The sequence below is a fragment of the Electrophorus electricus genome, chromosome 6 (assembly GCF_013358815.1).
Source record: "Electrophorus electricus isolate fEleEle1 chromosome 6, fEleEle1.pri, whole genome shotgun sequence".
NCBI lineage: Eukaryota > Metazoa > Chordata > Actinopteri > Gymnotiformes > Gymnotidae > Electrophorus > Electrophorus electricus.
In genome coordinates, this window is record NC_049540.1 from 29,532,034 (window position 1) to 29,557,033 (window position 25,000).

At 44.7% G+C, this 25,000-nt stretch overlaps 4 protein-coding genes across 7 annotated transcripts in view; 1 reads left to right on the plus strand and 3 right to left on the minus strand.

Moving 5' to 3' along the window:
* The window catches only part of jak2a (Janus kinase 2a), a 33,060-nt gene extending 26,757 nt beyond the window's left edge, over nucleotides 1-6,303 (plus strand). For both annotated transcript variants that reach the window (XM_035527024.1, XM_035527025.1), the window contains exons 16-24: nucleotides 546-697; nucleotides 886-1,036; nucleotides 1,183-1,316; nucleotides 1,544-1,733; nucleotides 2,075-2,199; nucleotides 3,911-4,083; nucleotides 5,229-5,346; nucleotides 5,747-5,860; nucleotides 6,054-6,303. In XM_035527024.1, coding sequence (XP_035382917.1) covers nucleotides 546-697; nucleotides 886-1,036; nucleotides 1,183-1,316; nucleotides 1,544-1,733; nucleotides 2,075-2,199; nucleotides 3,911-4,083; nucleotides 5,229-5,346; nucleotides 5,747-5,860; nucleotides 6,054-6,161 — 1,265 coding nt within the window. In that variant the 3' untranslated portion in view covers nucleotides 6,162-6,303. The remainder of the gene's footprint in view (nucleotides 1-545; nucleotides 698-885; nucleotides 1,037-1,182; nucleotides 1,317-1,543; nucleotides 1,734-2,074; nucleotides 2,200-3,910; nucleotides 4,084-5,228; nucleotides 5,347-5,746; nucleotides 5,861-6,053) is intronic.
* Nucleotides 6,304-7,761: 1,458 nt separating this feature from the next.
* rln1 (relaxin 1) lies at nucleotides 7,762-9,966 on the minus strand. The gene is made up of 2 exons (XM_027021576.2): nucleotides 9,540-9,966; nucleotides 7,762-8,705 (listed from the first exon to the last, which is right to left on the minus strand). Exons 1-2 carry the CDS (start codon nucleotides 9,745-9,747, stop codon nucleotides 8,401-8,403), a joined length of 513 nt encoding a protein of 170 aa, XP_026877377.2. The 5' UTR covers nucleotides 9,748-9,966; the 3' UTR covers nucleotides 7,762-8,400.
* Nucleotides 9,967-10,761: 795 nt separating this feature from the next.
* Nucleotides 10,762-20,412, minus strand: plgrkt (plasminogen receptor, C-terminal lysine transmembrane protein). Its single transcript, XM_027021575.2, has 5 exons — nucleotides 20,284-20,412; nucleotides 19,655-19,737; nucleotides 14,028-14,158; nucleotides 12,879-12,988; nucleotides 10,762-11,416 (listed from the first exon to the last, which is right to left on the minus strand). Exons 2-5 carry the CDS (start codon nucleotides 19,733-19,735, stop codon nucleotides 11,289-11,291), a joined length of 450 nt encoding a protein of 149 aa, XP_026877376.2. The 5' UTR covers nucleotides 19,736-19,737; nucleotides 20,284-20,412; the 3' UTR covers nucleotides 10,762-11,288.
* Nucleotides 20,413-21,853: 1,441 nt separating this feature from the next.
* Nucleotides 21,854-25,000, minus strand: part of LOC113584565 (ral guanine nucleotide dissociation stimulator) — a 58,980-nt gene continuing 55,833 nt past the window's right edge. For all 3 annotated transcript variants that reach the window (XM_035526909.1, XM_035526908.1, XM_035526910.1), the window contains exon 17: nucleotides 21,854-24,431. In XM_035526909.1, coding sequence (XP_035382802.1) covers nucleotides 24,256-24,431 — 176 coding nt within the window. In that variant the 3' untranslated portion in view covers nucleotides 21,854-24,255. The remainder of the gene's footprint in view (nucleotides 24,432-25,000) is intronic.

Below are 25,000 nucleotides of genomic sequence, written 5' to 3' on the forward strand. Positions count from 1 at the left end.
CCACCCTTCATCAAACTCAGTGACCCAGGCATTACCATCAGTGTACAACCCAGAGAGAGTGTGAGACACACACACACACACACACACACACATATATACACACACCGCCCTTCATCAAACTCAGTGACCCAGGCATTACCATCAGTGTACAACCCAGAGAGTGAGATACACACACACACACACACACACACACACACACACACACACACACACACACACACACACACACACACACACACACACACACCACCCTTCATCAAACTCAGTGACCCAGGCATTACCATCAGTGTACAACCCAGAGAGTGAGATACGCACACACATACACACACACACACACACACACACACACACCACCCTTCATCAAACTCAGTGACCCAGGCATTACCATCAGTGTACAACCCAGAGAGAGTGTGAGACCGAGCTTCTCACCCCATCTCCAAGGAGATGGTGTTTATTCTAAAATGCTTTCACATATGCTCTGGTGTGGTGGGCGTAACTGTGGGTGTAGCTGTGGTGTAATTGTGGGCGTGGTCTCTGTCCTTTAGTCCTGATTGAGCGCATTCCCTGGTTGTCCCCGGAGTGTGTGGAGAACTGCCACAGTCTCAGCCTGGCCACTGACAAGTGGGCGTTCGGCACCACCCTCTGGGAGATATACACGTGTGGAGAGAAACCGCTCAGCTCCTACGACTCCTCCAAGGTGGAGCACACCACACATATACACACACACACACACACACACACACACACACACACACACACACACACACACACACACACCACCCTCGGAGGAGAGAAACTACTCAGCTCCGATGACTCAGACTCAGATGATCTGTGTGTGTGCCTGTGTGCGTGTGTGTGTGTGTGCCTGTGTGTTCTGTCCTGTAGAAACTGCTGTTCTATGAGGACAGGCACCAGCTTCCATCCCCTAAGTGGGCGGAGCTAGCGCACCTGATCAACAGCTGCATGGACTACGAGCCTTCACAGCGGCCCTCCTTCAGGGCTGTCATACGAGACCTCAACAGCCTATTCACCCCTGGTATTCACACACACACACACACACACACACACACACACACACACACACACACACACACACACACACACACACACCCCAGATGACCTGTAGGCAGAGCATCCAGCAGCATGTAATGGGCTCTCTCTCACCTTCTCTCTCTCTCTAAGACTATGAGTTGTTGGTAGAGAATGACATAGGTCCGGTACGGAGTCGTGGGTTTGGTTTTGTCGGGTCGTTGGACAGTCAGGAACCTGCTCAGTTTGAGGCCAGACACCTGATCTTCCTCCAGCAGCTGGGGAAGGTATGGAACCCCAGCTCCACCTCCACTATATCCACCTCTACTATATCCATGTCCACCTGCACCTCCATTACAACCATCTCCACCTCAACCTCCATCTCTGGCTCCTCTATTACAAAGCCCTGTAGCTTTATCTGCTACTGACTTCACTACATGCCACAATCCCTCTCCCCGCCTACTTCCTATATCCCCGCCCCCTTCGTCTGTCACTGCCCTCTCTGTGTCTGCAGGGGAATTTTGGCAGCGTGGAGAAGTGTCGCTACGACCCTCTGCAGGACAACACGGGGGAGGTGGTGGCTGTTAAGAAGCTGCAGCACAGCACGGCCGAGCACATGCGCGACTTCGAACGCGAGATCGAGATCCTGCGCTCACTGCAGCACGACAACATCGTCAAGTACAAGGGAGTGTGTTACACCGCGGGTGAGACCCCAGCACCGCCTCTCAGCAGCATGTGTGGGAAAGACCAAACCCACTCACTCATGGATTGATGGATGCTGTTCTTTCTCTTCTTCTTTGCTTTCCCCTCTGCCCTGTTCCACCACCCCACCTCTCCACCCTGCCCCTCTGCCCTGTACCTCCACCCTGCCCCTCCGCCCTGTTCCACCACCCCACCTCTCCACCCTGCCCCTCTGCCCTGTACCTCCACCCTGCCCCTCCGCCCTGCCCCTCTGCCCTGTACCTCCACCCTGCCCCTCTGCCCTGTTCCACCACCCCACCTCTCCACCCTGCCCCTCTGCCCCGTCCCTCCGGCCCATGGGCAGGCCGTCGGAACCTGAGGCTGGTAATGGAGTTCCTGCCATTCGGCAGTCTGAGAGAGTACCTCGCCAAGAACAGGGAGCGCTTCGACCACAAGAAACTGCTACTCTATGCATCACAGATCTGCAAAGTAACACACACACACACACACACACACACCCACCCCACAGACAGACAGACACACCCACACACACACCCACCCCACAGACAGACAGACAGACACACACACACACACACACACCCCACAGACAGACAGACACACACACACACACACACACCCCACAGACAGACAGACACACACACACACACACACCCCACAGACAGACAGACACACACACACACACACACCCCACAGACAGACACACACACACCCCACAGACAGACACACACACACACACACACACACACACACACCCCACAGACAGACACACAGACACACACACACACACACACACACACACACACACACACACACCCCACAGACAGACACACACACACACACACACCCCACAGACAGACACACACACACACACACCCCACAGACAGACACACACACACACACACCCCACAGACAGACACACACACACACACACCCCACAGACAGACACACACACACACACACCCCACAGACAGACACACACACACACACACACACACACACACACACACCCCACAGACAGACACACACACCCCACAGACAGACACACACACACACACCCCACAGACACACACACACACACACATACACACACCCCACAGACACACACACACACACACACACCCCACAGACACACACACACACACACACACCCCACAGACACACACACACACACACACCCCACAGACACACACACACACACACATACACACACCCCACAGACACACACACACACACACACACACACACACCCCATATACCTGTTTCCTATTTGCCCTGGTGCTCTGGGGCTGTTGTAGCCTGTAGGTTCAAAAACACACAGCCCAAATCGTCCTTCTCTTGCTTTAAGCAGTGTGTGACATACAGACAGTCCACATGGACACATGTAATGTCACAGCCAAACTGTGGTACCATCTAAGCAGTGTTCCTCTGTCTGGCACAACTTTCACTACTGAAGAAAGCGATATTGGTCATCCAAGATGACAGAATACAGGAACCTTGTGTACTTTTGTTCATTGTCATGTGAAAAGAAATGTTTCAAGTTTGGTTTATTTGTCACATACATAGTCATACACAGTATAACTCGCAGTGAAATGGTTTGAGTGAGTTTGAAATGTGAGTGTATGAAGATTTGGGCATGTGTTTAGGGAAATGTTTCTAGCTAAATTCACATCTAGTGCCTGTGCAAAATTACTAAAGGAAACCTCAGAGAAGTCTTGGCTGATGGACTCTGTTTGGGCTGAGAGAAGACCATGAATTACATTACTGAGTTACATTAGCCTCACTGACTAAAAGGAAACTGCTTTGGTCCTTTAGTTTTTGCGTTTGTGTTTGTCCCGTCTAGCCAAATGTCCCTGCAGTGTTTTTGTGATTTTATTTCCTAATGGGGACATTTGGTCCCCACAGAGAGCTAAGCACACACAGTTTTTTAATGCTTCTTAGGTGTCAGATTTTGTTTGTGCCTGTATGTTTGTGCTTGTATGTTTGCTGTGTCCTGTACAGGCAGACAATGTCAATGTTGATGTATGTGAGTGAAATGTTTTGCGGACAAATACATTTTTTGCCGTTAAAGACTGATGTTTTATACCCTTATCCTGGCTCTTCTGTGCTTCAGCTGAGGACGTGTGTGTGTGTGTGTGTGTGTGTGTGTGTGTGTGTGTGTGCGCGCGCATGTGTGAGACAGGGCATGGACTATCTTGCATCCAAGCGCTACATCCACAGAGACCTGGCCACGCGTAATATCCTAGTGGAGAGTGAGTCACGTGTGAAGATCGGGGACTTTGGTCTGACGAAGGTCCTACCACAGGATAAAGACTACTACACTGTTAGAGAGCCAGGAGAGAGCCCCATCTTCTGGTGAGCAATGAGTACTACACTCACCTCCACTAATTACTCAACCACTCACATTTCTATACAGGAAGAAATACAATTATGAGATAACCAGATATATTAATATAAATCAAGGCTCCAGAGTAATAGTGTCCAATCTTCCTGGGGACAGTAACGCTAGAGTGCAGTACGGTGTAGAATCTCAGATGCTCTCTGGATGATAATGTTTCATACCTCACACCTGTAAAATATATAAACTGACAGAATGTTAGACTGAGCTGAGGAAGGTGGGACTTGCCATTTCTAAGTTGTGGTTGGTGGCTCGCCATGTCAGTCAACTTTGTTGTACCAGCAATTGAAAAAGAAAACAATGGTACAGCAGGAAATGACAAGAAATACTAGTGACAAATATAAGCATGTCCTTCTGTGGTTTAGTCCTGTCGCTGTGTGGTTAGTTCTGTCCTTCTGTGGTTAGTCCTGTTGTTGTGTGGTTAGTCCTAGCTTTCTGTGGTTAGTCCTGTTGTGTGGTTAGTCCTAGCTTTCTGTGGTTAGTCCTGTTGTTGTGTGGTTAGTCCTAGCTTTCTGTGGTTAGTCCTGTCTTTCTGTGGTTAGCCCTGTTGTTGTGTGGTTAGTCCTAGCTTTCTGTGGTTAGTTCTGTCTTTCTGTGGTTAGTCCTGTTGTTGTGTGGTTAGTCCTAGCTTTCTGTGTTAGTCCTGTTGTTGTGTGGTTAGTCCTAGCTTTCTGTGGTTAGCCCTGTTGTTGTGTGGTTAGTCCTAGCTTTCTGTGGTTAGTCCTGTCTTTCTGTGTTAGTCCTGTTGTTGTGTGGTTAGTCCTAGCTTTCTGTGGTTAGTTCTGTCTTTCTGTGGTTAGTCCTGTCGCTGTGTGGTTAGTCCTGACCAGCCGACCCCCTCTTCAACATTTACTCTTCATTCAGTGTTTGTTTTTTCAGCACACAGTCTGCTGTCTGTTCTTATCATCTAAACTAAACGGTGCTAATAGATAATAACAGTAATAACAGAAGTAAATCTGTACACAAACATTGGCTATTCGAGAATATCAGGGCAGCCTGATATTTTGTGTGTGTGTTGTGTTGGTGGTGCTCAGGTTGATGTGTACTTGTGATATGTGTGTTGTGATGAAGGTGGTTAACGTGTGTGTGTGTTGTGATGAAGGTATGCCCCTGAGTCTTTGACAGAGAGTAAGTTCTCAGTGGCATCAGATGTGTGGAGTTTTGGAGTCGTGCTGTATGAACTCTTCACCTACAGTGACAAGAACTGCAGCCCTCCCACTGTGAGTCCCTCTGACACTCAACCTGTTTCTCCCCCTCTCTCCTACTCTCCCTCCCTGTCCACATTTACCTCGAGTGGACCCAGGAAATATTAGATACCTGAAGTGAGTTTGTGTTGATAAAGGGAGTGTGTGTGTGTTGATAAAGGGAGTCTGTGTGTGTGTGAGTGTATTGATAAAGGGAGTCTGTGTGTGTGTGAGTGTATTGATAAAGGGAGTCTGTGTGTGTGTGTGAGTATTGATAAAGGGAGTCTGTGTGTGTGTGTGTGTGTGTGTGTGTGTGTGTGTGTATTGATAAAGGGAGTCTGTGTGTGTGTGTGTGTGTGAGTGTATTGATAAAGGGAGTCTGTGTGTGTGTGTGTGAGTGTATTGATAAAGGGAGTCTGTGTGTGTTGTGTCTCAGGTATTTATGGAGAAGATGGGCATTGATAAGCAAGGACAGATGATCGTGTATCACCTGATCGACCTGCTCAAACACAACTACAGACTGCCTAGTCCAGTGGGCTGCCCTGCTGAGGTAGCGCACACACACACACACACACACACACACACACACACACACACACACACACACACACACACACACACACACACACACACACAGACAGTATTTATTGAAAGGAAACTGAATGTCAGAGTGAATTGTGAGTTGTTTGTTTCAGGAAGAGCTGTGTGTTTAGGTAGAGGTGTGTGTCTGTGCGTCCTGGCAGGTCTACTCTCTGATGAAGGACAGCTGGGCGGCTGAGCCCAGCCTGCGGCCTTCCTTCAGGTCTCTGGGCTGCACTGTCGACTCCATACGGGACAACACGGAGAGCTGAGAGACAGAGAGAGGCACTCCCTCCAGTGCCCACCAGAGGGTGCAGTTCCTGCAGCCTCCTGGGCCCCTGTGGCAGAATGCTAGCAGTGAATAGCAGCAGAGTGACAAGTGTGTCCTGCTCTCAACAGCAGCTCACACACACACATACGCGCATGCACATACACACTCACACACTGTGCTGTTCAGTATTGTGGAAATTTGGGTATTTTCTAACCCAGTGTGCAGCAGTTGGATACTGAGTGGGACTTTCAGGGTTTTTTGTAATTACATTTGTAATTGTAATGGTGACGCGTAAAATGGCATTTTGCTGTTAAATTGTTTGTGCTCGCTGAAGTTTGTGCTAAAGGAACTTTATCCTTCTGGAATTCTTGACTGCAAGAGTGAGAGTGAGCAATGAAGCATTACTCAGCAGTGGAGTGTGTATGCGCGTGCATAGTGTGAAATAGGACTTCATAATATTGTGATTATATTGTCATATGTTGTCGTGATATGCCTTGCAATACAGTCAAAGCACACTTGTGAGCCCTTGGTGTATCACAGGCCTGTCATTGATCTGTCATTGATCTGCCATTTGCTGTAACACACTGGTTCATTAGAATTTCCATCAGGATCATGGCAGTTGGTCAGTATGATCAAAGCTCTCAGACAATCTAGAGGTTTATAAATCTGGAGGTTTATTAGCAGGCTTGTTTACATTTTGCAATCATTTGCAATATCAACGTTGCAAAAGCTGTGAGCTGGTGCAAACAGTAGATAAAGAGTGGGGCCCTGGGAGGTGATTTACTCAAACATGTTCCTTCACTGTGCTGAGACTGACACAACTGCCATAAACCTGGTGCTGGTGGGAGCGACGTTCCTTGCCTCTAGCAGATCTCTCCACAAGGATCAGCATTCACACTACTCAATTTTTCTCTAGTTTTTCTCATTTGTATGACTTCATGGTGTCCTAAGGATTTCATATGTGGAGTTTGTGAAGATTCTATCAAAACATTTGTACGCGTAAGCCAACGGCATTAAAATGCACCCAGAGCATGTTGTGGCTCACGTGGAGTCTTTTGTGGCTCACGTAGACTCCTGAGAAGCTCCAGGAACACTCTGAAGCTACCGTGTCATTCAGGCATTGGGAGATGTTGGTTTGTGGGGCTGAACTGCACTGACAAGTCTTCATCAAGCCTGGGGGCTTTGTCTCAGCGCCTCACTGTCTACAGACGTCCGGGTTGGACTTCAAAATCAGGAAATTATCATGGACCCCCCCATAAGGAGGTACAGGAAATGGTCATCACAGGCATGAAAGCAGAGTCAAGAATCACAGCCATTTGCAATGCTATGTGTTGTTGTGAAGATTGCTGGAACTTGGAGAGGTCAGGTTTTTGTTTTTTTGATCGTCTAACTTGAAATGGCATTTTTTATGATGAACTGTATTTTCTTTTTGTATGGATATACAAAAGTATATACATTACACTGAAGTAATTGTGTGTGTGTGTGTGTGTGTGTGTGTGTGTGTGTGTGTGTGTGTGTGTGTGTGTGTGTATATATATATATATATATATATATATATATATATATATATATATATATATATATATAAAAATGAGAATGAATTCTGTTGTGTGTGATTTGTGTGTTGTACAGCAGGAGTGGGCATGGAAAGTTTAATCTTTAGTCTTTTAAGTATTTCCATTTTTTTAAGTATTTGTTAATCATTTGTTTTTAAAAAACGAACAATAAACAGAATAAAGGAAAAGTGGTTACCTCTGATTGGAATGGGGGAATTCATTTTCCCTTCTTTTTGGAGTTATTCTAAGCAAGTTATTGTCTTTAGTGTGCATGTAATTACATGAAAATTAGTTTGTTTATTTTTTTTTGTATGTACTGGTATAATTGTGAGCCCTCTCAGTCAGACTATGGGACACCTGCCCTGCAGGACTAAGAGCCAGAAATGTTTTCCTCAAGACACTGGGAGACTGGGAATAAATAAAACAGTAAACATCATTGGTGAAGTAAGCTGCATTAGGATGTGTAAACTATTCAACCATTATTCAAGTCAAGCATTACATCAGGGTACTTGCTATTTTTAATACTAACATTTTTATTAGTTATGTATTTGTTTATTTCTTCACAACACAATTTTATTTTAAACAAATTGAACTATTTGGAACATATGTTTGACACCCAGCAGTATCGGTGCAGTCTTTCAGTCTGGCAGGTGTAGAACGTCCCTGGACCCCGCCCCCATGTGCTCAGCAGAGCCGGCCAATGTCGTTTTTGGTGCAGCCCTGGGTGCAGCACATCCCTGCCAAGCCTAGGGAAAAGTTGCGCTTCCTTCTGTCTGGACTGGGCTGGTTATGGTCTGGAGTCGTGACACGCTCGCCCGCTTGTGGTCGAGGAGGGAGCAGCGTGCGTGGAGCACCCCAGCGCTGCCTCCCCCTCGGAGCTTCCTCGGACGTGTCCCGCACCCCTCCAGCGTCCTGGAGCAGTTTTCCCAGAGAGGAAGAGAAAGGGAAGGCTCGTCTGTCTGAGAGGCTTGGGTAGGAGCGCAGTGGATCTGACATGGAGACAGAGAGACAGTGGTATCCCCACGCTCAAAGGAGGAGAACTGATACAGGTTCCATTTCTGGTTTTGTTATTAAAAATCTATATCAGCATTTGGGTGATTCTTACATTAGTATTTATACAACCACAGACTTGGTGAATACACTGCATGGCCTTTTCCAAGAAACAGTTTCACTGTGTCACCACAGAACTGAAAATTGGTGAATGTAGTCAATAATCATCTCATTCATGTACAGATGTGATTCTGCACCTACCTGTAAGGAGGGGCTGGCTCGTCCCTCACTGGGTGATCGTTTATAAAATAAATGCTATAGGGAAGTAAAATCATCTTTCAAATACTTAAAATTAATAAGCCCATATTGGGGTTCATGTATACGATCTTAAACTTTACCCAGCCAGGGTAATGTCTGAAATGTCTAATGATGGTAACGTTGGCTCTTAACCTCCAAAATATTACAAATGAATCTTTCTTGGATCAAATACTTGATGGGTGAAAAAAACTACACAAGTTTTCATTCCAACAAGGTGTATTACATACAAGGTGTAATCCATGTCAGAGTGTGTCAAATTCTCAAACTGCTGCGGCAGCCTGTACTAACACATCGCCCAGCAAACTGGAGCTATCCGTGGTGCTGAAACTGAAACTCGAAAATCTGTTCAAAAGCACAAATTTCGTCTTCGGTAAGTACAAGGTCGCTGAGACTTTCACAACAGTCCTGGTTACGGTTAGTCAGGGTCCTCTGTATAATAAAAGGAGCATTCAGGAAAAATATGAAGTGTAACAGTAACCTTAAATTTACAAAACTAACACGAAACGTCTACTCACCGGTTTCCCCGCTGTGGACTAGATCCAAATCCAAAGAGCGCTTCCACCGGGAGCCGCCGCACGTGAAGATGACTGCTCTGATGAACTCTCTGCCGCAGAGTTTCACGCCGTAGTCTCTCTGTAGCGCGGTTCTGCTCGCGCTCTCAGCGCTTGCACATACGCTCACAATAGAAACCCAAGTTAAAATCACCGACAGTAGTCTTGGCATTGTTTTACGCACGTATAGCACTCGAGCTTCACGGAGTACGGCAGCTTAAAGACCGGCGCCCCTGGTTAATGCGCTTTGCAGCAATGTTAAGCTAGCGCGCGTCCAAGCGTCCAGTTCGGAACCAGGCGCTCGTGGTCGAACCGTTCGCGTTGTGATGAGTTCTAATCGCTGTTCTTCGCGCGGGACTTTTATAGTCTAGCGTCCATGAGCCGACGTCACCAAATCCGACAGCATCCATCGCCTCACCGCTCTTCCCAACAAATACATTCTTACAAACGTGCTCAAGTTGCGTGGACGTGAGAGTCGAACAGGACCCACCCACCTTAGTGCGATTTATGCCCAAATCATCACGGAGATCAGACACACGACGCGGCAGAGACGAAAGGAGCCCGAGAGTAAAAGCAGTTTGGTTAACAGTGCGAGAAGCATTTTGCATACAACGAATGTTAGAAAAAAGAAATGTTAGTTTAAAAAACACGATTTAGTTTACATAAACAAAACGCATTTGTTCCACACGGTCATTATTCATCGGATAATCAGGGAATTCCATTTGGTGAATAAGATTCGAGAACATTTATTTTTGCGTATTTTGTTAAATTCACTTTCAAGGTTCTTATAGCACGATCCCCATATCAAAATGCTCAGAACAATCTCGGCTCTCTTCCTAATGAGGTACCATTTGATCCAGAGCGCTGTGTAAAGAAATATGACCATGAAGCGAAAAATGAGGTCCAATTTTAGAAATGCACGATATTTCATGTGAAAACACCTTTACTCATTAGTACTAACTGTTGTGGTGTTTGAAATAAGCTTACTAAAGTGTTTATTCATAGATTTCAGTGCATTTGCGAACCAAAGTTGTATAGAAATGTGTAATAAATGTCTAAAATGACATTTTGTATTTACTGAGTAAAAGTGTGGTTTGTCACTCCAGACCGACAAATCTTAAGAGTGGCTGAAATAAAATGTTACTTTATATGACATATCAAGCTTCAGATTCCTTAGAATTCTGGGTGAAATTTTACAAAGAGATTTTTTATTGTTACCAGTGGCACAGTGCAAGACAAATTTTAAATGCAGTGGCAATAGGAATGACAGTTTTCCTGTTTTATGCATTACTGCTTGTCAGTACATGAACATAGCACACTAGAATAAGAGATTTTGGCAAAAAAGGCATTAATGGTGATATAAACAAACTAAACCAAACCTCAGCCTCATAAGTGCCATGTAATGCAGGACCTTGAGTCTGCTGTCCTGTCATAACACGCTCTTGAGGTGTCTGCACATCTGTAGACAACAAACAGATCTTTCCTGACTACTGATGTCCACTTTCTTGATGAGAAAAGTTCATTTTAACTGGTGGAGACAGAATGTTGACTGGCAGAAACTGTCCAGTTTCTCACTGTGACATTAGTGCATGTTTGTGGCGTGCTGCCTTGAGTTACAACCTCCCACCCCGAGACGGACATCCGTTAACAGTGGCTTCATGCTGACCCGGAAAACTGAGTCAGTTGGCAGATCCACAGAAGGAAGGTGAGGCCTCATTCGTCGGAGAGAGGCGGGAGGTGGGATTTTGCTCTCCGGGCTTTCTCGATGCTCTCGAATGTCGGCATTCCATGGGGCAAATCCAGACGGTCACTCTCGGACACCATGATGCTCTCTGCTTCGCCTGTGAAGACAGACCACTGCTTATCTACGCTCACAACCACAAACAGGGAGGAATCAATCACTAAAAGAGCGAGTTACCCAAAATCCCGCAGTTGAGTACATCACCCTTCAACACGGTTTGGAAGAGAACATCTACCCCTAGCTACAGATCTTGAAGTTAGTGTGTGGGGGATTTGGGGAATTCAATGGGAATTATAAGAACAACTTGGATATTTCCCCATTCTGGATAAAGGAATGTTGTTTGTTTTAGAGGGACCTATACACCCCTCCATGTCAGACACAAATTCACAGTTAATCAATTCTAGCTTCATATAGCCAAAGAGTGCCTCGTTTACACTAACCGTGTCCCAGCAACCAAATGATGGTGTTATGGAGTGGGTGGAGTTATGGTGTAGGATGTTCCAGGAGTCAAAAGGATTCACCTGACACAGTGACCATATAAGTAGTTGTCTACAGGACAACACATCACTCTCTGCTAATGAAAAACTATCAATCTTGGAAGATGAGTCAGTGAATCAGCGGTCTCCTGAAGTCACAGGTTTTGGAGGTGAGGTGAAAGAACAGAGGCTCTGTGTGTGTGTGTGTGTGTGTGTGTGTGTGTGTGTGTGTGTGTGTGTGTGTGTGTGTGTGTGTGTGTGTGTATAAAGATGCTGGGTAGTATCACAACTGTTGGAGAATGCTGGATTAGGACAGACAGAGAGAAGAACAGAACCAAATCACATCCATACTTAACGCACTTTGCTATTTGGTCAGTGAGCACAGAACCAGTGTGGTCAGCCAACTGAAACCAAGCAGCAATAACTGATGACAACAGAAAAGGAAGAGGACTCACACTCCTGTGTCCCACACCGCGACCCTTAGGAAGGCTCGCTATACACCTAATCACTCTGTACATTACAAGATTGTCATGGAGCCTATCAAAGATATCATCTTTATATTTGTTCTGTGTGTTTTAGTCCAAGAGAGCTAGAAGAATGATTACCGGAGTATTTCAGGTCCACGTGAGCCAGTCCAGACCTAAACTGGCACCTCATTCTGATTTCTAAAAGGTTCTGATTGAATTAAATCAGAGTGCATTAAGGTTGTTCCCCCCCTTAAATTGACGAGTTTATACATCACAAAATTATTAAGAGGACTACCTCAGTTTTAAGATAAATATGCAATGCAGCAAACTGTGAAACAGATTTCAAATTAATTCAAAGACTCATTAATAAAGACCACTCAACACTAGGTGGTTTGGTAGTTCCAACCTACATATAATGTATAATTAGTAATCAATCAGTGAGGAATGTCAATAATCTTAAAGCACCTCAACTAAAAACTAAAAAAGTCCCAGAATGACAGTGTTACTGGCACCTTACACTAGCTGAGCTATCAGGTGAGTTACAGGACCACTACCATGGATACATTTCCCCTAAGGGAACCAGCAGGAGGATAGGAGCAGCTGGGAACAGGTACTGTACCTCTCACACGGTAGACGAGGGTTCCGTAGGCCACGTCCAGCTGGTAGGCCAGGATGAAGGTGAGCGGGACCACGGGTGTGAACAGTGCAGGTTTCCTCCGCTTCACAGCCCTGTGGAGAACAACGGTCACCCACATCACACATTTACATTGATGACATTTAGCTGACACTTTTATCCAAAGCGACTTACAATTAAAACTGGAGTATAACTTGGGTTAAGGGTCTTGCTCGGGGTCCCAACAGTGACAACTTGGCAGTTGTGGGGCTTGAACCAGCAAACTTCTGATTACAAGTCAAGTAGCTTCACCACTGAGACACCGCTGCCCTTCACACATCACACAGTAGCACACAGCCGACAGTAATGAGGCCGACACTGAGTGGGGTGTACTGTAGTGGGGACCACCTCAGAGTCATAGACGCATTACAGTCTGACCACGTCAGAGAGTCATAGAAACATTACAGTCTGACCACGTCAGAGAGTCATAGACGCATTACAGTCTGACCACGTCAGAGTCATAGACGCATTACAGTCTGACCACGTCAGAGTCATAGACGCATTACAGTCTGACCACGTCAGAGTCATAGACGCATTACAGTCTGACCACGTCAGAGTCATAGACGCATTACAGTCTGACCACGTCAGAGAGTCATAGACGCATTACAGTCTGACCACGTCAGAGAGTCATAGAAACATTACAGTCTGACCACGTCAGAGTCATAGACGCATTACAGTCTGGCCACCTCAGATCTTTTTCCAGAGTCCTTTCCTTTAGCCATAATTTCTGTGGGGTCACGTGACATATTACACCTTTGAATTTACATTTCTTATTTAATATTTGAAAAAGATTTAGAAACATATAAAAAGGCAAAAGAAACAAGAGTAAAGGTACTCGTCCTTGCCGTAGCAAAAGAACTCTGCTTTGGTTTTTTCTTTTTTAAGGTGGCATGCAAATGTATCATCAGTACACCACAACCACAGAGGCTCACTGAGTTCCTGTCCATCTCTGTGTGTGTGTGTGAGAGAGAGAGAGAGAGAGAGAGAGAGAATAGTAGGGTTTGATTCACTCCTACTGCTCAGTACGCTTTACTTAAAATAGTCCTAAAACACTGTGTGTGTGTGTGTGTGTGTGTGTGTGTGCGTAAGACTGACCCAGCGGTAAGACCCACAGTGGCCAGACAGAAGAATGCTCCGAAGTACTTGACGAATTCTCTGGACCAGGCTACCTGCATCGCCATCTGTCTCTCACGCATCTGGTTCTGCATGAGGATCTGACGCTCCAACTGGATGAACACAGACATGATGACTGGAAGTAGCAACCCTCCATGGGTGAGTGGTCGGTGATGACATCTGCATTAACTCAACATTAACATACACATTTTATACTCCATTTCTTATTTTCTAATGCATTCCTATCCCAGAACTCAACCAGGACAAAAAGCTACACACAAACTCTGTGTGTGTGTGTTCACATGTGTAAAAACCCAGGAGGGGTGGTGGGGGGCTGGATTAGATGTGACAGAGAACACAACCAAATTACACCACTAATGGCCACTGCTGGATTAAAGCAGAATGACATCACATATACATCATGAGAACATCCCTCTAGAAAAGGGATTTGTTTATTATAATATCAGAACTATGTAGCTGTAGAAACAGTACAAGGTGCCATTTACTCATTACTCTTCTCATTATTCTTCATTCTAACTAATTATTCTCCCATTATATGACCATTAGCCATGTGGGAGGAGTCTGGTAAGGAAACACTATGACCCTGTAGAAATGTAGGAGCCCAGGGCAGCTGGACCCAACACAGCTGGGGTCTTTGTGAAAAGCTACTTCACACGATTCTGCCCAGGTTAGCTTTGGACACCTGGACAAATTAGCATGCTTTTATTTCAAGGTCAGAACAGGGTTGGACAAACAAAAAAATCTTTGTTTCTACCATTTCCTGTTTGCATGCGGATGTCTTTGTTACAGGTTTAGACAGACCAGTAAAACAAAAGGCCGGCGACAACTTCCTGGAGTGTGTGTACAAGTCGGCCGAACGCTCCGTCTGCATGACGTCAACGGAAATGAACCGAGCACTTAAAACGTGCTAAGTGCCACAAATTGTAGGGTGCAAAGTTGCACCTCTATACAATGATTCACTTTTCACACACGCTCCACATTTCAGTGCACGTCACTGTCACAGATATAAAAGCAATTCCGTGAAATAATACATTCATTTGGATAAGATACGCTGAAATGACCAGATTGGGGACATCTTCACATGAAATGACGCTGAGCACTAATGCATTGCTAATGTAGTTAAATTAGTAGAGTACAGGCTAAGGTTTCACAATAAGGTTTCACTGAGCACTCTGAACCACTGAATCAAGTATCTGTTCATTCCAAACACAGGTACCGTACATTTTGAAAGCAATTAATTCTCTTAACATCTTAATGGGCTAATTAAAGTAATTAAATAAGAATGCTTCTTACAAGTTGCGCAAGTGTATTTTATAGGCCGAACTCTGTGGACATGCACTTTGACCCCTGAGGGAATGAGCAATGCTAAGACTTGGTAAATGGCTTCCAGGTGCAGACACCCTGTAGAGTCCTGTAAGAGACCAGTCCTGGTGTCTAGTACAATATCTGATTCATGTAGTTCTAGAGTAATGTGGTGTGTAAACACAGATGTATCATTTCTAAGCACCCGATTTTCATTTCAAACATGGCTATTGCAGTGCCATGTGCCCTTTGAGTAAAGTTACTGCCATTAGTACTTTCTTGTTTTGTGTGGTGAAATATTAACGTTTCAGTGTTTAACAAAGCGGACAGTAAACAATGTAGGCCAAAACATTGACTGCAGTGTGTCATTGTTTTCGCCTGGTTTGGTGAACATGGTGCATAGGGGCCGAATGTCAGGTCGTGACCTTTCAGGAGAAATGTCAAAAGTTCCCACTCACCCAGATCCAATTCTACAGCATTTACATTTTCAACATGTAGCAGACGGTCTTATCCAGAGCAACTTTTCTCTCTCTCTCTATCTATCTCTCTCTCTCTCTCTATCTATCTCTCTCTGAATGAAGGGACTTGGAGGATGACCAACACACAAGTGTAGTCTCATGTTTCTAACTGTGGGTGTTGATGTACCTGAGCTGGCAGACAGGTGACTGTTGTGTGGTGGGACAGCTTTGGGGCCACACTATCTCTTTCCAGTTCCTCCACTTGTTATTACCAAGGCTTACTTTTAATTGTTCACTTAAGAATATGCATATGTTGATTCAGATCATTTGACAACATCTTGCTGGTGTTCTCAGATTTCCCATGGCACAATAATGCAATTTGTGCCACAGGTCCTAAAGGGAGAAAGCAGACAGACAGACAGACAGACAACTGCTGTCTCACTCCCGGGAACAATACATTATGACAGCTTTGCAGCCAATCACTGGACCTTAATGGAGAACGCCCTACATGCCGGCTGACAGCAGGTGACAGGACCTGAAGCAGAGTTACACTGGCATTGGACATGTTAATGACAGAGTAATCAAAGCATCAGTTAACAGACAGAAGAGCCCAGACAGCGGCTCCCTGTCAGTGGCCTGCAGCTCACCTACGCCAGAACGACAGCAGGATTTGTGCCGTTATATTTATATTTTAGGTCCCTTTTGACCTACGTGTGACTGAAACTTTGGTCCAGATGTTTTGGGAATCAAATGTCGAGGTTGTTTTTTTGTTTGTTTTTTTTCAGATGAAGTGTTTCAATTACTGTGGTTCATAAGGATTCACAATGAATTGGCAGAAATTTGGACTGGGATCTTCAGAAATTGCTGCAGTACTGTCGTTAATGAGTCAGCACGTAACTACGCTGCAGTACGGTCATTATTGAGTCAGGACGTAACTACGCTGCAGTATGGTCGTTAATGAGTCAGGATGTAACTACGCTGCATTACGGTCGTTAATGAGTCAGGACGTAACTACCCTGCAGTACGGTCGTTAATGAGTCAGGACGTAACTACCCTGCAGTACGGTCGTTAATGAGTACGGATGTAACTACCCTGCAGTACGGTCGTTAATGAGTCAGGACGTAACTACCCTGCAGTACGGTCGTTAATGAGTCAGGACGTAACTACCCTGCAGTACGGTCGTTAATGAGTCAGGACGTAACTACCCTGCAGTACGGTCGTTAATGAGTCAGGACGTAACTACCCTGCAGTACGGTCGTTAATGAGTCAGGACGTAACTACCCTGCAGTACGGTCGTTAATGAGTCAGGACGTAACTATGCTGCAGTGCGGTCGTTAATGAGTCAGGACGTAACTACGCTGCAGTGCGGTCGTTAATGAGTCAGGACGTAACTACGCTGCAGTGCGGTCGTTAATGAGTCAGGACGTAACTACGCTGCAGTACGGTCGTTAATGAGTCAGGACGTAACTACGCTGCATTATGGTCGTTAATGAGTCAGGACGTAACTACGCTGCATTATGGTCGTTAATGAGTCAGGACGTAACTACGCTGCAGTACTGTCGTTAATGAGTCAGGACGCAACTACGCTGCAGTGCAGTCGTTAATGAGTCAGGACGTAACTACGCTGCCGTATGGTCGTTAATGAGTCAGGACGTAACTACGCTGCAGTACGGTCATTATTGAGTCAGAATGTAATGATGTATTTCAGTAATTATTGTGTCAGGACAAAGATCTAAAATTCTTTTAGATATAGTAGAAGATATTTTATAAAAATACAGAGATAGGTTTGTGTACTTTGGGCCAAAAAAATCCTCAGTGGAGGAAAAACATCCATAAAATAAAACTCATGCTGTTTAAAACTAAAAACAAAGAAACAAAAACAGCACAGAGAAATATTATAGAAAAAAATAGAAACAAAATCATAACCCTGGAAATTAGCTGAGAGGACTGAGTCACTAGAGCTGACCTTAAACCGAGGCCTGAACAAACTTAATCTGATCCACCTCGGTGATCCATCACACGCTGCGTGCAAGGTGGGAGGGGCGATGGCCAAGCAGACACGTTATTCCCACAGCACCTAATAAGCCTGTCAGGCCAGAGGAGGCTGCACTGATAATTCCAGCGAGCAAGTGAGCTGATCACAGGTGCTCAGTGCCTCACAGGCAAAGATCAATCAGGCAAAAGAAGAAGGAGCACTTTGGTGGTCGGCAACGGCGACCCTCCGTAACGATCGCAATAATCCCAGCGCTTCACACCTCAGCCCCGGCTGCTGGAAGGCAACGGAAATGCAAAAGCGTGACGTGCCATCCAGCGTTGCCGAGCAAAGAGTCAGACAGAAATACATATTCGAACGAGCCACGTATTAGATGGACTCGGTGCATGAAAGCATGCCCCAGGCACCACAGACCCAGGAAGCTTATGGATTTCCATGTGTTGATTTCGGACATCATAATTTGTAAATGTGTGCGTGGGGGAGCAAAACTATTTTTAGATGCCTTCGCCCATGCGGGGTGTGCACTAGTCTTCTGTTGCCATGTTTTAGCCATTCTTCTCCACCACATTAGCACTGTAGACTCCAGAATGCACAGTCATGCCTAAAAAGGAATGTTTTTCAGAGTCTTTGAAAATACACACCTTTGATTCTAATTCACTAATCAGCAGGTGCCACTCAGTGAGGACAGTGAGGTTAAACAATGTAGAATAAAATACGGCCCCACACTGGGAGTTACTGACCCCCCCTTTAATACGGCCCCACACTGGGGGTTAATGACCCCCCCCTTAATACGGCCCCACACTGGGAGTTACTGATTTAATCCAACTTTCATCTACATCATAATATGAAAGGCAGATCAGGGGTGAGTTTCCACATTCTGCATGGCAAATGTGGAGTAAACACATCAATACAGCATAGAACTGCAATCATTTTCTTCACTATATTGTATCAATATGCTGACAACAAAATCAATATATCATAAACACATCCAGGAGATAGTATAGAGATTGCTTGCTTTTATGTTCTAGAAATTTCCACAAAAGCTGATTTGAGGTTTAAAAGACAGGACTTGTAACTTGCTTTTATATTTTGTAATCTTTATCCTTTGTACATTAGCAAGATGCTTCAGCTGTCAATGAGATTTAAGTGGGATGAACTGATTAAAGTCTTTTTAACTAGGTGCAAAAGACAAATGTACAAATAAAATTAAAGTATTTAAATAAAACACATGAGTTACAAGAATATATGGACCAGTGTGCAGACTGATATGTATATATAAGACATATACTATTATCTTACCTGATACACAAACTATTGCATATGCAAATAACTGTAGTACCAGAGCATTTTTATGAGTAATTAACTTGTTTAATTCATCAAGCCCTCTGTGCCTATTTGCGCAGCTCTGTTCCCAGAAGTGAGTGGGCTAAACTTTCAGTAAAGAGTTTGTCTGTTTTCATTCTGAGCCATTTGGATGCATTACAGGGATACCAGTATGTTTTTTTCAAACGTGAAGGATTTCATGGACCTGGATTGTAACTCAACATGGTTTGCGAAAAAGTAGGGTAAGACTAAAATCAGATTCATATATTCAATAGTCTTTTTCCCTAATATTTCAGAAAATTGTCTCTTTACTCCTTAAAGTAAACCTTTGTTTGTTTACTATAAACTGCTTTAATTGACTGGCCAGTAACTGATACCTAACCATTCTGGAGTAATAAAGCATGCTCATGAAGATTTGTCCAGTACAAACTTTAACACACTCCACTTTTCTCCTTCAGATATCTATGTTTTAACATCCTTATGAATCCTGTATTGTTCTGTGGTCTTCGTACCTGGAGTCGTGAGTTGTGAAACATAAATTCCTGCTGCTTCCTCAGATTCTGGTCCATGGATTTAGAAAGTATAAAACCCATTTCTGTGAAAGAAAGGGAACCACACCAATGAGACACTACTGTATTCGTAACTTCATTACACCGACATGTTTATTTGCTGAATTGTCTCAAAATACGTGATTGTAAAGAATAAATGAAATGAAACCAGAGGTGAATAATAAAGAATACAGTGGACAAAGACCTTAATCGCGACTTTGTAGCCACGCATGAAAACGATAAAAGGAGTAAGCTTGAGATTTGTCAACCTGGGATACTTGGCGCGCTAGTTAGCGTTAGCGTTAGCATTAGCTTAGCCCACCATACACACCCACTAGCCAACAAATAACCTGCAAGTAAAACGGCAAACGTGTTAGAAATCTACTGCTACCTAACTAATTATATTTAATATAAACTAGATTTTACCCAGCTAGCGTTTTAACACGAGTCGATGAAAGGTTAGCACGTTAGCATCTTAGCGTAGCTAAGCTACCAGAACAGTTCGGCTCGAGAGCCTCCTTCTAAGTTCCTGCTCCAGCCGATCAACCAAGAACAAAGCAGTTTGAAGTGCGCAGAGGAAAAGAAACGCGAACCTGAAGCGGTTTATCGCCGGAGGGACAGAGAGGCGAACCCGGAGCTGCCGGAGGGACAGAGAGGCGAACCCGGAGCTGCCGGAGATGCCGGAGGGACAGAGAGGCGAACCCGGAGCTGCCGGAGGCCTCTCACCACAGGGACTGGCTGCCCACTCAGGGACCTTGCTTCTGATTGGTTGGCTTGACTGATACGTCACGACGTAGATAAATGTAGATCACAACAATAATAAAGTCTAATAAGTGCTGTATACACGTAGATAAACGTAGATTCATTATGTATAATAATAAAGTATAATAAAGTCTAAGAAATGCATAGTGGCATGTTGTAGTCGCCAGTACAGTCCTCTGGACTAAGTGTAATGTTCTGGCAGTGTTAGTACATTTTTCCCTTTATCATACAGCGTTTCAACTGTAGAGGAAAACACTACACTATTGGGCGGCATCGTGTGACAGAATTTGGCAGAAATTCCATCAGAAATAGCATTCACAGAGAAATTGAGTTCATTTGAACCCAGCAAAGGCTTTACTGTGCGACTGGCCATGATGCACCATGGTAGCTGTATAGCCCACTCCACACTGTACACTGCGTGCTGAGCTCAATATATACTGCACACTGCATACACACAGGAACCAGACCAGTTGTGCCCACTTTAGAAAGATGTTGCACCACCGTCGCATGACGGGATGCAGTGCACTGCTCTCGTGCTGGAGTAGTTCGTCATCCGGGTATCTCCCATGTACTGCGCACCATGGAGAGTTTTCTGGGCAAACATGAATCAATCAATATCATCATGTGGCAATACTTCTTTTTTTGAAGAGAGAAAGTGAGTTTTAATTTTCAGGCTTATTTGAAATTATTATTGAAAAAAATCGTTAAATAAATGCACACATAATTAAAAACACATTACTTTATTCATTTATATATAGCCTACATTTATGACACATTATTATAATAAAATTAATATATAAAATGTGATTAATTACTATTCTTTATTGCCACACGATGCCATAAATTGAATGATTGATTGAATACATTTTGTCCCCCAAAACCACGAGTGAATCACGGCCTGTAGTTTACAACCTGATCAGCAGTTGTTGCATACTTTCATTTAATAAAGCTAATAATAATTTAATAATTTTGTGTTTGTAATACAGCTGTATAGTTTTGGATTGGCTCGGTTGCCTAAACACAGTTGGTCTCAAGCGCTCCAGTCAAGACAGTCAGGGGGTTCACTGCAAAGCAAAAACTCCCGACATATGACATTTTGTTTTTACACACTATGTTTATTAGGTGGGTTTTTCTCCAACACTAGAAATAGCATTTTGGGGGAAGGAGCAATATCAAAATTGACCCATCGTACAAAAAAGACACACGACTAACCGAAAATCAAAACTCATTGGGAAATGTGGAGGCGAACAACCCCCAGTTACAGTGGTATAAAGTTCCCATAGATATATTCATATGTACATATATATTAATTTGTAATTACAAGGGAAAGAAAACAAAATGTACAATGCTACAAAAAGTATTTACAAATTAATAAATAGTGAGCACACGCACACACCCACACATACACACGCACACACACACACACAGACACACACACACACACACGTGTGTGTGTAAGTGTATTCACTCACACTCACTGTAAAACCAAAGGTACAATGGACATTTCTTATCATACAAAACTTTTAAAAAGAACCTAGAAAAAATGTGTGTTAATTGTTAGAAAGTACTTTTTTCTTTGAGTAAGGAGTAATGTCACAAGCTGAGTGATATCCATAAGAGTGAAAGTGTCCAGGATCTAAACAGGCAGTGTTTATGAGTGTGAAATGCTTGTAAAATGTTCTTTGGCCCTTTTCTATTTTATATTCCCAGGAGAGGTAAAAACCCCAACATACCACAACCCAGTCCACATTCTCTCCTACACACACAAACACAAACGTCACCCAAAGAACACATGCACACAAACACACACAGTCATATGTACAAGGGCCTGCATGTTATCCCAATTCCCCATGTGACTATTATCAGGAAATGAGCCCAACAGACAGACGAGGGCCGAGAGCCAGTCTGAGTTCAGATCTCCCCATGCCACACACACCCGCCGTGCCCTGCTCCCAAACACTGCTATAACGTCTTCAGTAGGCACTGGGTCCAGAGCGGAGCTTTCCAAAGCACACTGACATGTTTCAATCCAGAATGGTCAGTGAAATATATGATTCCAAATGTATGTTGCTTCTGAAATTGCTTTGGTATGACAAACCCTTATGTGTCCTCCTCTCTCTCTCCCTCCCTCCCTTCTCGTCTCGTTTGCAGTATGCTAGTGCTTTGTAAACTCTACATATTTAAGGGACAGATAGAGGAGTTTGCTTGCTAAACACACCCCTGGCGAGAGTACAGAGTTCTGCTGCAAGCATCACTTAAATGAGCACAAACACATGACGTCCATGATGTCCAACACAGGACGTGTAATGCATCACAAGTGATCCACTAGGTCACAAATCCTACCCACAGCCTAAATCATGCCCTGGACTTCAATCTATTGCACTTTACAACAGGAATAAGAACAGGGAGGCTCTTTCTCTCTCTCTCTCTCTCTCTCTCTCCAGTTTCCACCTCTCGCTCCTTTATTCTGTGTTTGCGAGTGTTTACAATGTCTCAGGAAGAGAGAGGGTGACGTTAATGACAGAGGATTTTGTATTCATCACTCCCTCACGGACTAGACGCAACATCAAAAATGTCACAGTTCACAATACATTTATGTTTGTCTGCCTTCTCTCTCTCTTCTCTGTTGTTATCCATGCTTCTTTCCTTCTCTCTCTCTCCATCTTTACTTTTTGTCTGATCCTCTCTTCAGCTCTACAATGGGTTTCGCGATTCACCTTCAGCTAATTAGACTGACCTTACAATTTTTCTTGCGAACCAAACAAGCGGTCCACAACCTTCTGTGATGGGTATGTGATGACGTCACAATAGTGGCCCCGTCCCCCGGGTTTCACAGAGCTCTGTCTTCTTCGGCGAGGCCTGTGCTTTGGGGTAAGACCAGTCCAACCCCTGACGTGTGACACTTGATCCACTGGCAGACTCAATTCCCCTACGACATTCACATGACCACAAAACCCGTCACCAAGTTTTAGAGGCAGCTACGGTAACCTGCTCAATGGGCCGTGTTAGCATCATGGCTAACCTCATCCGTCCAGCTTTGCGACTACTTTGACATGGGAAGGCTGGCTTGCAACTGGCATGGTTAGTTAGCACCACTTAGAGGAAAGACACAGATAAGCACAACTCGAAAAGGCTCTGGAACATCACAGGCAATGGGGGGTTGGTGGTCGTAATGCCCTGGACATGCTCCCATTGATCCAGAAGACATGGAAATGGGAACAGAATCTCAAAGTCATTGATGAGTCATTTGGAGGCATTTTGATACAATCAGTAAGAGCTCCACATTTTAAAAGGCCAGTCAGCAGATCTGTTCGAGTGTTTGCGTCAGCAAACCTCTCCAGGGTCGCCAGAACCTTCACACACAGGTGTTAGAAAACAGAAGAGACAAACTCAAGCATGCAGGTGTCTCCAGGCTGCAGTCCACTAAGCCTGAGTTTGCTAGTTCAGCAGGAGCCATAGTTCAGGGAGGGGAGAGGAAGATACCCCACCCTTCCTCGCGCCCCGTGCCGGACATCAACTAGCAGTGAGGATGCCGCAGCACAAGGAAGTGACCTCGGGCACGGCACAGGAAGTGATTCCCTTAGGCAACAGAGGAGGCGACCTCAGGAAGGAGATGAAGCTACTGGAGTTTGGGGAGCGTCTGACGTGACAACCGTCCACATCCACACACACTTCTGCGCCGAATTCTCAGCACACACAGCTTGGCAGTGGCGGCTTCTGTTAAGGCATGACCTTTGAACCTAGCCTGCAGGGGCAGGGCGAGAGACTATAGGGGCGGGGTGGGACGCGGTAGGGGCGTGGGTTCAGAAGATGCCCTTGGCGATTTTCAGACCCTTCTGTTTCATACGCGGCAGGGTGGAGCTGGCCACGTGCTTGGTGCGGCCCGTCCGGGGGAAACCGCGCTTCTTCAGGACAAAGTCGTAGTTTGCGGTAGAGTTCATGGCGTAGAAGACGTTTGCGTTGTCTGGTATCTTCAGCTCTGTGGAGAAAGAAGCAGGGGTCATTTTACAACAGATCACATTTATTTGGAGGTGCTGACCAGCAACTAACATTTTAATGCTCATGTATAAGTAGATCTGACCCTCCTGTGGTAAACTAATTCAAGTAACTATAACAGTCTGACATCATTTAAACTGGCCCCACCTAGCAATTAGTATAACTGGCAGAAGCAGATATTTGCAATACATACATGTAATATTTCTTTATAATAATATTAATAATACTAATACATGTAATATTTCTTTAGTAATGTCCCAAGGAAGTTGTGTGTCTTTCCAGAGAGGATAAAGGCTAGGTTTATAGGGTTAAGCTCTGTATAGTTCCTGTGCGTAGTGACTATGAGGGACTGTGTATAGTTCCTGTGTGTAGTTCCTCTGTGTAGTTCCTGTGTAGTTCCTGTGTGACGTTCCTGTGTGTAGCTCCTGTGTGTAGTTACTGAGCAGAGTGTGTTGTTCATGTTAAATAGCTCATGTGTGTAGTTTCTGAGAGGGGTTGTTTGTAGTTCTTGTGTGTAGATACTAATAAGGGATGTGTGTTTCTTGACACTTG

Bases quoted from the DNA above. Each gene is read 5' to 3' on its own strand.
- plgrkt (XM_027021575.2), bottom strand. From the start codon at position 19,735: ATGGGTTTTATACTTTCTAAATCCATGGACCAGAATCTGAGGAAGCAG. The intron at 12,989-14,027 runs GTCAGTCTTACG...TGTTCTCCACAG, and splicing joins ACTGTGGGTCTTACCGCTGG to GGCTGTGAAGCGGAGGAAAC. The intron at 11,417-12,878 runs GTACAGTACCTG...CTGTCTTCACAG, and splicing joins CCTCGTCTACCGTGTGAGAG to GCGAAGCAGAGAGCATCATG.
- rln1 (XM_027021576.2), bottom strand. From the start codon at position 9,747: ATGCCAAGACTACTGTCGGTGATTTTAACTTGGGTTTCTATTGTGAGC. The intron at 8,706-9,539 runs GTGAGTAGACGT...TCTCCATGTCAG, and splicing joins AGTCCACAGCGGGGAAACCG to ATCCACTGCGCTCCTACCCA.